The sequence below is a fragment of the Protopterus annectens genome, chromosome 3.part1 (genome assembly GCF_019279795.1).
Source record: "Protopterus annectens isolate FY-2018-M chromosome 3.part1, PAN1.0, whole genome shotgun sequence".
Taxonomy (NCBI): domain Eukaryota; kingdom Metazoa; phylum Chordata; order Ceratodontiformes; family Protopteridae; genus Protopterus; species Protopterus annectens.
The window spans coordinates 52,099,194-52,111,233 of NC_056732.1; the positions used below are offsets into that span (position 1 = coordinate 52,099,194).

The 12,040-nt window shown below is 44.3% G+C and overlaps 1 protein-coding gene across 5 annotated transcripts in view; it reads left to right on the top strand.

Moving 5' to 3' along the window:
* The window catches only part of PPP4R1 (protein phosphatase 4 regulatory subunit 1), a 1,686,542-nt gene that overhangs the window by 630,998 nt on the left and 1,043,504 nt on the right, over positions 1–12,040 (top strand). For all 5 annotated transcript variants that reach the window (XM_044066551.1, XM_044066553.1, XM_044066554.1 and 2 more), the window contains one exon: positions 558–704. In XM_044066551.1, coding sequence (XP_043922486.1) covers positions 558–704 — 147 coding nt within the window. The remainder of the gene's footprint in view (positions 1–557; positions 705–12,040) is intronic.

The window sequence follows — 12,040 nt, forward strand, 5'->3', positions numbered from 1 at the left end:
TGTGATTGTATGTGTTCCTGCATTGTTTAGCTTCTATTTAACACCTCTGAGTTAATTTAATTTATATTTTCCCTTTAATTATTTGAAGCCCTCTCTTGTGTTAAAGGTGAAAGCTTGAACTGCATTGTCTGGGAACCTGCAAGGTTCTGCCCAGCCATAGCATAGGACTTATCTATTCCTTTTCTTGTTGATTTTTGCTTACTTTAGTCTTTATTTGTTGGCATCCTGCCTTTGTAATTACTGGTCAGTAACTGATTTTTATCCAAACTGATGACCTTTATTGGCTTTAACAGTCTCTGTTTTCACACTGGGAGAGATCTAATCATCCTGTTACTGAATGTGAGCTGTCTTAGAAGTTGTGTGCGTTAGTAACAGTTTCATATTTCATTGTTGTGCTGTTTCCAACCCAGAGTGCCTAAAATGTAGAAACAGGCACTTAACCGTTTTGATACATATGTATGGTCACATGAATATAGATTACAGTATTTTACTATGTAATACTTGTCAATAGTATGTAAAATGCATAGTTTTGATTTGCAGTACTGATTATGACCTAGGTGCGGAAGACCAGCCAGTCTGCACTGCTGATATTACTGGAACAAGAAATTATAGAGCGCTATGATGTGGAAGAGAAAGTGTGCCCTGTTCTTATTGATCTGACTGCTCCCGATAGCAATGATGATGTCAAGACGGAAGCTGTGGCAGTAAGTTCAAGCATTTTTCCTTTTGGTTATTTACTAAAAAATGGATATCAAGACTGTTAAGACTTTGGAAAAGTTTACTGTAAGATAGCTTGAGTTTTTGTAAGACTTGAAGCAGAAGTGTTAACTTAATAAATGAATTGTCTGAACTTGTCCAACCTTTTCAACCAGCAGCTTGTTGCCACAGGCTCAAGTCAGTTCAGCAGCAAGACTTTACTGAGATCTGTACCTCCAATCCCACAGTACTCTGAGCCTTCCCAGTGTCGTCAGATCTTTATTGACACTCATTAACTTTAACAGAGGTTGAGACAATCCCGGATAATCAAAATGATTTGAGAGTTTCCTTTTCCAAACTTTTACACCCGCAACTGTTTGTCAGAGTTGGTCAAATTGTGGTCACTCCTTGCCAAGCATTCCTTTCTAAAGTTGAATCTACTTGGCTCGCTCTCCTTCCCACTCAGGGATGTCTGTTCTGCTCCTTTTTAAATTTTCCATTTCTTTTTGTCCAGGCTATTGTGTTTACTGCTTTATTTTTTCTTGTATAATTTCTTTGCAGATCATTTCAGTGTGCTAAGGATAATAAAGCAGTTAATAGAGTACTGTGAGATTTTTAATTTTGGCTGTTTTTAAGTAAGTCAGACAAGTGATGTTTCTTAACATGGGTTTCCACTTGGGATTTGTTAAAGATGTTCATCGTGTTACCCTGCTGCAGTCATCACACTTGGGTTATCCTGTCGTCAGGCGGTCCCGCAGTCGGCCTGAATTACAAAGTCTTGGTCTGGCGTCGGTTGCTGTCGCTTCTTTCCTGACGTCAGTGCGCCAGGGGTATATAAGAGGCATCCAACGCCATTTTCTTCAGTCTTTCTTGCTGCGCGGTGCCCGAAGCAGAAGCAGTTAGCAAGTGCAGGTCGGCCGACACCTGAGATTTTCGAATAGAGTTTCAGTCCGAAGTCTTCAAAGCTAAGTACCCCATTGGGGAACCTTTTCTTGCCTCAGTCCGATGTCAGAAAAAGTTGACAATTGCATTTCTTGTGGGAAGCAAATACCTCATAAGGACTTTCATTCTTTTTGTATATCTTGCCTAGGCCCAGACCACGACGTCACTGGTTGTCGGTTTTGTGCTAGGTTCAATAAGCGAACTATAAAGCGACACTTTGATTTCGCACGACACTATTGAGGTAGGAAATTTAATTACACTATGCCGTCGGAGCAACCGACTACTGGCGTGCATAAAAAAACGCAAAGATAAAGACAGGCAGCCTAGATCCAAGCCAGACTGAGGCCTCAGCTGGGCCGGTCGCCGGTTCTCCGGTTTTCAGTGAGGTGCCTACGCAGCCCCTGGCTACCGCTGAATTGGATCCCCAGACCGCCTCGGATTCTCCAGCAGAGAGTTCTAGGCCGATGCAGCCATTTTCTTTAGGCCCTACCGACATCATTGCAGAAGGAGAAGCCGGTGCTCTAGAAACACCTTCGGTTTCTGAAGGTGTCTTCAGACCGACTACTCTCACCATAAAATCTTATGCTAAGCTTAAGACTCCTCTAAAACCAAAAAAGACTACACTTCAGTCTCCAGCTCAAGGCCCCATGCCTAAGAAACAGATTCTTAAAATGTCTGAAGATTTGATTTCTTTAATCAAGGGTTCCCAACCCCCCCCCCCCGACAAAAGGCCTAGACAAGAGGAGGATTTTGCCTCCTGTGATCAAGTGTCTGTTTCCTCAGGCTCCTCTGAGGAACAGGATTACTCCTTTCCCCCTTATGAAGATTCTGATGCTGAAGACTCCATTCCCTCAGCTTCTCCCCCTGAAGACTAATCCTTTGGGGAAACTTTACATACCATGAGGGAACATTTCTCCTGGGAAGGTCAGGACTACCCCTACTCAAAGAAAAGGCTCCGAGAGTTTCTTTTATTTCCCTAGCACAGACCACTTGCTATCCCCCCAGTTTTAGACATTGTGGATGATGTTTTCTTAGAATCTAGTCTAAATCCAGATTCTCTGCCTCCTGCTCCAGCCAAACCAGATATATACTATAGAGTGCCTGACTCTCACAAATTCCTATACAAAAGCCCTGTTGCTGACCCAGAGACAATCTCCCAGGGTCCCAAAGGGGCTAAGGCTTCTATGGCTAAAAATCCTGTACCCTCTTAAAGGGACTCCAGAGCACTAAATAGGTGGGGGAAGAAGGTTTACACCTCAGCTACTCTAGCTATGAGAGCACTAAATTGTCAATTTCACATGCTTAAATACCAGCAATTCCTAATGTCTCAAATAAAACAAAAGATGGGCACGCACCCTCAACAGTCTGAATTCAAGGAAATGCAGGATCTGTTGCATGCAGCTGAACAGGTGGGCAAACATACTTTACAATGTGGTTTTGATGCTTTGGAAGCTTCCTGTAGAGCAGCTGTTACTGGGTCTGTTATACGTAGGCATGCTTGGTTAAAGGAACAATCTCTGCCTGATCATGTTAAAGCAAAGTTACTAGATGCACCCTTACAGCAGGATGTCTTATTTGGAGTTAAAGCAGAGGAGGTTTTAAAGAAAATGGAGGATAAGACAAAATCTATGCAGACGGTCAAAGATTTCTTACAGGTACAGCCCCCACGCTTCAACAGAAATTGCCCAACAAAAAATTGGTCCTTAACAGCTTCTGACAGACCACAGAGGGGTAAATACAGGCGCCCAAGGGGCAGAGGACAAGCAGAAATCCCTTACAAACCTCGCCAATGGGGCACTGCGACACAGAAGGGAGGAGAAGACCGGTCCCAAACTACTAGAAGGCAAACACAATGACTTAAACCTCAGACTGCCAAGCAAAACTCTCTTGGCAGCTTCCTTGGGAGGAAAATTAGCACTTTTTGCAGACAACTGGAGCATCGTCACAAAGGACAAATGAGTCCTAGACATTATCTCACAAGGATACAGATCCAATTTCCACACCTTGCCAAGGATAAAAGGAATGCCAAACCTGCCACAAAATCAATGGGCAGAGGCACAAAAACAAATTACAGCTCTCATGGACATGAGAGCCATTCAACTGGTACCTTCACAGGAGCAAGGCCAAGGATTTTACTCAAGGCTCTTTCTAGTCCCCAGAAAGGACAATGCTTGGAGACCCATTCTGGACCTTTCAATTCTAAACACCTTCTTGCAAGTACCCAAATTCAAGATGCTAACACTACAGCAGCTTCTTCCCATGTTGGGCAAGGAAGCTTGGCTAGTAACGTTGGACCTCAAGGAGGCATACCTGCATGTCCCTGTCATACAAAATTGCAGAAGATGCCTCCGTTTCATTGCAGGTTCAACCCATTACAAATTCTCTGCATTACCCTTTGGCTTATCTACTGCATCCAGGGTCTTCACAAAATGCCTGGCACCAGTAATTGCATACTGCAGACAGAGAGGAATTCAAATATACCCATACCTGGACGACTGCCTCATCCAAGCAGAAAGCAAGGACATTCTCTTACAACACCTGGCTTTTGTAAAACACCTTCCAAATTGCCTAGGGTACACAGTAAACGAAAAGAAATCAAAACTAGTGCCCTCACAAAATATGACATTCCTGGGTGCCAGCTTGAATACAACGGCCCAGATGGCTTATCTGATGCCAGACAAACAACTACAATTAGCTCAATACTTCAGAACAATGGCAACAAAGACCCAGCTCCCTGCAAGAAAAATTCTGCAGGCCTTGGGCTTCATGGCATCTTGCATACTACTAATACCATTTGCAAAACTGCATATGAGGAAATTACAATGGTACCTAAAAAGCGTATGGACTCAACACAGCCACAGCTTGGAAACAATGATACATCTCATTCCCTGCCTTCAACAGGAGTTTCTATGGTGGTCACAGGCATGTCACCTCAACAAGGGTCAGCCTTTCACCTTACCCCCCAGCCAGGCAAACTATGACAACAGATGGATCGGACTATGCCTGGGGGGGGGGGGGCACACATGGCAGGAAGGTGCGTTTAAGGCATATGGACTGCAGATCAAAGGAATGTGCACATCAATCAAAAAGAAATGCTAGCTGTACAGAATGCTCTGACAGCCTTCAAGGACCCCTTACATCCAGGACAGCTTATCATAAGGACAGACACCACAGTAATGTGGTACATAAACAAGGGGGTACACACTCCTACCCTCTATGCAGGCAAGCAATGACCTTGTGGAACACAGCACTGGCTTACCAAGTTCAATTACAAGCTCAATTCCTGCCAGGAAAAAAGAACACATTGGCAGACGACCTAAGCAGAAACATCATGGATCCGCACGAGTGGAAACTGGATCCACAAGTATTTGCAATGATAACTCAAAAATGGGGGCTCCCAGACATAGACCTGTTTGCCAGCCCCCAAAACTATCAGCTAACAAAATTTTGCACAAGGACTTTTCACCATCAAGCTTGGAAAGTGGATGCACTCTCATTCAGTTGGAAAATGCTGACAGTATATGCCTTCCCTCCATTACCCCTTCTCACAAAGGTGCTGCTGAAAGTCAGGATGGAGAGACCCCGAATGATACTCATTGCCCCAGACTGGCCACGCCAGCACTGGTACCCACGATTAAGGAATATGGCCCAGGGCCCACCATGGATTTTACCACAAATTACTCATCTGCTCACACAGCAAGACAGTCAGATTCTGCACAGCCAGCTCAAAACCTTAAACTTGGCTGCATGGCAAATCACCTAAGCAACCAGCCAGCTCCTCTTTCACAAGCCGTTATGGATGCTATTCTGGAGGCCAGGAGGCCCAGCACCAGGAAAGCCTACTCAGGCAAATGGGAAAGGTTTTGCGCCTGGAACCAAGCTAAAGGCTAAAATACCCTTCAGCCAGACATACCTCAGATTCTGCAATATTTAACTGAGATGTTACACAAAGGGCTTTCTTTTTCATCTATTAAAATCCATGCCTCAGCTATTTCTGCTCACTACAACACAGATCCTCCCTTATTTTCACATCCACTCCTAAGGCAGTTTCTCAGAGGGGCCAAAAACATTAGGCCTCCCAGGAGAGCACCAACACCTACTTGGGACCTCAATTTTGTTCTGGAAAAACTTGCGCTACCTCATTTTGAGCCAGCTTTCTCAGCTGACTTAAAGTTTATATCATGGAAGACTGCCCTGCTGCTAGCAATTACTTCAGCGAGAAGAGTCTCAGAGCTTCAGGCACTAATGGCAGTAGAGCCTTTCCTCATTTTTCATCAAGACAGAGTTTCTCTACGAACTAACCCCTCCTTTATGCCTAAGGTGGTATCCAGTGTGGCTCTAAATCAAACCTTCCATTTACCCACCTTCTTTCCAAATCCACAGAACAAAGGAGAAAGACTCCTGCATTCCTTGGACATTCACAGGCAGCTACATTACTGCTTGGATAAAACTAAGGTTTTCAGAAAATCTGACCAGCTTTTTGTATCCTATGATACAGCATCACAAGGAAAGGCGGTCTCAAAACAGACCATTTCCAAATGGATAGGACATTGTATACATTTTTGCTACACCCACCATGGAAAACCAGTTCCTGCTAGCATAAGGCCCCACTCTGCCAGGGCAGCAGCTACATCTACAGCCTTCCTCAGGGGGGTGCCAACCAAGGATATTCTGGAAGTTGCAACTTGGAGTTCAGTACACACCTTCACCAAACATTATCACTTACCACTTTACTCTAAGACTAGAGCTGGCTTCGCCACTGCAGTTTTGCAGGGCCTTCTAGCCTCCTCTAACCCTGTTTGACTCCACCTCCCATCCTTAGCGTTGGGATTTTACCCAAGTGTGATGCCTGCAGCAGGGTAACACGATGAACATAGTACAGTTTTGTACCTACCATAAATGTAGATGTTCGAGTGTATACCCTGCTGCAGTCCAGGTTACCCTCCTCCATCCCTCTGACCTAACTAAAACCTTTCAATACCTTAAAATCTGTTACAACCTTTGTGGTGTATTTGCTTATAGCTGGAGGGATATTTTGTTTGTGCTAAACTTTTTATTATTGGTACTATCTACTGACCACCTTTTGGGGGGGGGGGGCACCTGACATCTGGGGCAAGAAAAACTGAAGAAAATGGCGTTGGATGCCTCTTATACACCCCTGGCGCACTGACGTCAGGGAAGAAGCGACAGCAACCGACGCCGGACCAAGACTTTGGAATTCAGGCCGACTGCGGGACCGCCTGATGACAGGATAACCCAAGTGTGATGACTGCAGCAGGGTATACACTTGAACATCTACATTTATGGTAGGTACAAAACTGTACTGTGTGGACACGGGTAGAAGGTGGATCATGGTCAAATGGGGGCACTAGGCAGGGTAATGGACTTGGCCCCCTTGTCATTCCAGTGTCGTGTTACTTTAGCTTGCTCTCCAGTTAGTATAAAACATTGTTGAGTCCTCTCAGTGCACATATTTTCTTTACTTTTACAGTGATCACAGAGATTTAGTTTTACTTTAAAACCTTAATTTCAGATTTTACAGTAAAAACACAGACCACCATGTTCTAAACTCTCATTCAAAGCAGACTTAGCATGAGCAATTGTAAACTTCTCTTTTCTTGAAGCACACATTTGTTGAAAGTGTATCAGGCAAAACATTAAACAAGGAAGATTCTAGAATTCGTCAAATAGTACATAGTGAAACACAAATAGCTATTTGAAGGGTGCAAGTGTTTAAAGACGAAGTGCCTTGAATTTGCAGACAGCCTAGGACAGCCCTCTGAATGCAAGTGTCCCTTTTCAGGGGAAGCCACTGAATGCCATCAGGTGACGGTACTTGCTCAGAATCACTCCGTATACAAATGAATGTTGAGGGCTTCAAACCATACGCTACAGGAAGCAGCTAGTTAACGGCCCATAGCCTTGTGCATCTGCAGGGCTTCAAACTGTACACTACAGGAAGCAGCTAGTTAACGGCCCATAGCCTTGTGCATCTGCAGGGCTTCAAACTGTACACTACAGGAAGCAGCTAGTTAACGGCCCATAGCCTTGTGCATCTGCAGGGCTTCAAACCATACGCTACAGGAAGCAGCTCATTAACAGTGGACAGTGGTCTCATCTCATCACTAAAGGCTTTTCATCCAGGAAAAAGAAGGTCATTGTCCCACTGTACTCATCCCTCATTAGACCCATTATAGAATACAACGCCCGTTTGGTATGTACCTCTCAAGACATCTGCAACAACTGGAAAGGCCACAAAAATACCTCACTAAAAGAATCACAGGCCTAAAGCAGATGCCCTACACCGACTGTCTTAAACTCCAGCTAAACTCTGTCGCATATCGTCTACTCAGAGGCTTAACATACAAGGCCATGTCAAGTCCAGAGCTGCTGGACATGTTGCACTTAAAGAAATCCCAGTCCCTCAGAGCCACACGCTCCAGGGATCTAAACCTTGTCATCACAATAAATAAAACATGTTGGAGGGATAGGTTCTTGACCCAGAGACTCCCCAGACTCTGGAATAGACTGCCCATAGATGTCAAGCAGAGCGCCTCTTTGGCAGTCTTCAAAAGGAACCTTGACGATTGGATGGGAGAAAGGAAATTCACCCTGGGGATCACGTCAGTCGCCCTGCTAGACAGGGGTCCAGGGAAGTAAATAGTGCGGGAAGAAATAACCAGGGAATTGTTATGGCTAGGCTTATATAGACCCTAGGGCCGATAGCCTAGTACCAACCTGTGAACAGCCCATAGCCTTATGTATGTGCAGGCCTTCAAACCGTACGCTACAGGAAGCAGCTCATTAACAACCCATAGCTTTATGCATCTGCAGTAACCACCAGACAAATTCTTTAGTAGCTGAACACAGTGCATTTCACACCCAAGTGTTTGCGAAAAACACGCTAGGTTAATATTTAATTCATAGTTAAAATATTGACATTAATCTTGAAGACTTCACTATGTCAAGTTTATTCACAACTGTCAACAGTCAAGAAAACAAGGAAGCCATGGATCATACCCAAAGGACATTGTTTATGTTATGATTCTGTTCACTTCAGTAAATTTCTTCCTTTACTCTGTATCTACTCTAGGATGCAAGAATTAAGTATTTATACATAAAAACACACTTATGACTTTGTACACCTCAGTTGTTTTGTGAGCAGATGAATGAATGTTACGTAAATAAGGACCTAGAAATGTAGATGTTCTTCGTGTTTCACTGTTGCAGTCATTACGTTTGGGTAATCTGCTGGCAGGTTGCCCTCAGTCGGCCTGAATAACAAAGTCTTGAGTCCTGCTTTGGTTGCTGTCTCCTCTTCCATGACGTCAGGTCGTCAGGGGTATAAAACATGCAGCCGATGACATTTTAATCAGTCTTTCTTGCCGCACGGTGCCTGAAGCAGAAGCAGTTTGCAAGTGCCGATTGGCTGACTCCTGAAATTTTCGTTTTCGAGTTTCAGAACCGAAGTCTTCAAACTAAAGCTAAGTACCTTGTTTGGGAAACTTTTTCTTGCTCCTTACTAATGTCAGTAAAGGTTAATAATTGTATTACTTGTGGGAAGCAAATACCTCATAAGGATTTTCATTTGTACTGTATTCCTTGCCTAGGCCCTGATCACAACTTGCCTTGCTGTCGGTTTTGTGCTAAATTTAACCAATGCACTATTAAGCGTCTGTATATTTTTGCTTCTAAATACTTTGGTTCAAGATTTAACTGTCCTGTAAAGTTGTCTGTTAGCAATCTGACTATTGGAATTCACAAAAAACTCAAGGAAAAAAACAGAGACAGACCGCCGAGGTTCAAAACTGATGGCGAAGCTTCTCCTAAGCCAGTCGTCGGTTCACCGGTACTCAGTGAGGCGCTTTCGCAGCCCCTGATGCCCGCTACTTTTGAGTCGCAGGCCTCTACCGAGACCCATTCGGAGTCTGGTATGTCGCGAGATACTCCGAGTATTGAACCTGTCTGTCCCTTGGATGGGTCCGGAGCCGCTGAGCAGGCCCTACCGGCTTTTGAGGGTGTTTTCAGGCCTCAACATTTGTATATTAAACCGACACCATCATCAAAAACAAGGCCAAAACCTACGTCTAAGTCTACAAAACTGACGCATGAGCTGCGTGCTCAGGCCCCTATGCCTAAAAAAAATTATCAAAATGGCTGAGGATTTAATTACCTTGATCAGAGGTTCCCAACCCCCCCCCCGCTAAGAGGCCTAGGCAAGGCACTGATTATGAATTTTCAGATCTGGTTTCCATTTCTTCTGATTCCTCTTCTGATCAGGAATTTTCTATTCCACCATATGAGGACTCTGATGCAGATGAATCCATCCCTTCTGCTTCTCCTCCTGAGGATATTTCTTTTTGAGAGACTTTCCATAGTTTAAGGGAACATTTTCATTGGGAGAGTCAGGACTATTCAGAATCCAAAAAGAGGCTTAGGGATTTTCTTCTTCTTCCTCAGCATAGGCCTTTGGCTATACCTCCTGTTTTTTTAGACATTGTTGATGATGATTTCTCAGAATCCAGCATGGCTCCTGAATCCCTGCCCCCGGGTCCTAGTAAGCCAGACAGCTATTACAGGGTTCCTGACTCCCACAAATTTCTTTTCAAAAATCCTGCTGCTGACCCTGAAACTATTTCTCAGGGTCTCAAGGGTGTTGAGGCTTCTACAGCCAAAAATCCTACCCCTTCAGATAGAGACTCCAGGGCGCTGGATAAATGGGGTAAGAAGGTTTATACGTCTGCAACCCTGGCAATCAGGGCTTTAAACTCAATTCCATATGCTTAAATATCAGCAGCATGTTATGGGCTTACTGAAACGGAAAATGATGTTGATTTCTGATTGTGCAGAAAATTAAGGAGTTACAGGATTTATTGCATTCATCTGAACAAGTTGGAAAGCATACTTTGCAATGTGGTTTTGATTCCTTGGAGGCCTCTTGCAGGGCCACCGTAACTGGGTCTGTGATAAGAAGGCATACTTGGCTCAAGGAGCAAAATCTGCCTGATCATGTTAAAGCTAAATTGTTGGATGCTCCTTTACAGCAAGACAGTCTGTTCGGTAATAAGGCAGAAGAGGTTTTAAAAAAGATGGAAGACAAAGCTAAATCTATGCAAACTGTAAAAGATTTCTTGCAAGTGCAGCCACCCAGGTTCAGTAGGCACTGGTCTACTAAGAATTGGTCCTTTCCAATGTCCAACAGAGCCGCTCAGGTCAAACCCAGACACTCCAAAGGCTCCAGGTTTCAGTCACAAGGATCTTACAGGACAAAACAATGGGGTGCCTTCACCTCCAAATCAGGAGGTAGCAAAGCACCACCCTACGGTAAATGGTCTCAATGACTTTCCTCTACCATCTCCAAGCACTTATCTTTTGGCAGCCCCTTTGGGGGGGGGGGGGACTAGCACTTCATGCTCAAAATTGGCATCTAATTACCCAGGACAAGTGGGTCTTAAATATAGTATCCCAGGGGTACAGATTTCATTTCCACACGTTGCCAATTCCAAAAGGATGGCCAGATCTGCTCCCAAATCCGGGGGCAGAGGCCCAGAAACAAGTCATGTCCCTCATGGATATGGGGGCTATTCAACCAGTACCAGAAAAGGAAAAAGGACAAGGGTTTTATTCAAGACTTTTCCTGGTACCCAGAAAAGACAAATCATGGCGTCCATTTCTGGACTTATCCATTCTAAATACTTTCCTGGACATTCCAAAATTCAAGATGCTGACTCTGCAACAGCTACTGCCAATGCTAGGCAAGAATGCCTTGTTGGTAGGCATACCTGCATATCCCAATCATGGAATCTTGCAGAGGAAACCTCCGCTTCAAAGCAGGCTATTTGCATTACCAGTTCTCTGCACTGCCCTTTGCCTTATCCACTGCGCCCAGGGTCTTCACAAAATGCCTGGCACCAGTAATTGCATTTTGCAGACAAAGAAACATTCAAATTTATCCATATCTGGATGATTGTCTCATTCAGGCAGAGGACAAGGACACTCTTCTTCAACACCTGGCATTTGTAAAAAGGCTTCTAACATGCCTAGGGTACACCATAAATGAAAAGAAATCACAACTGGTACCCTCTCAAATAATTACATTCCTGGGTGCAAGCTTGAATACAACTGCCCTGATGGCTTACCTCACGCCAGACAAATTCAATTGACAACATGCTTCACACAAGTGGCAACAAAAACCCAGCTATCTGCAAGACAAATTCTGCAGGCTTTGGGGTTCATGGCATTCTGCATTCTACTAAATCCATATGCAAGGCTGCATATGAGGAAACTTCAATGGTACCTAAAAAGCTTGTGGAGTCGACATTGTCACAGCCTGGAAACGATGATCCCTCTCATTCTCATTCCCTGCCTGCAACAGGAGTTCCTTTGGTGGGCAGAGGCATGT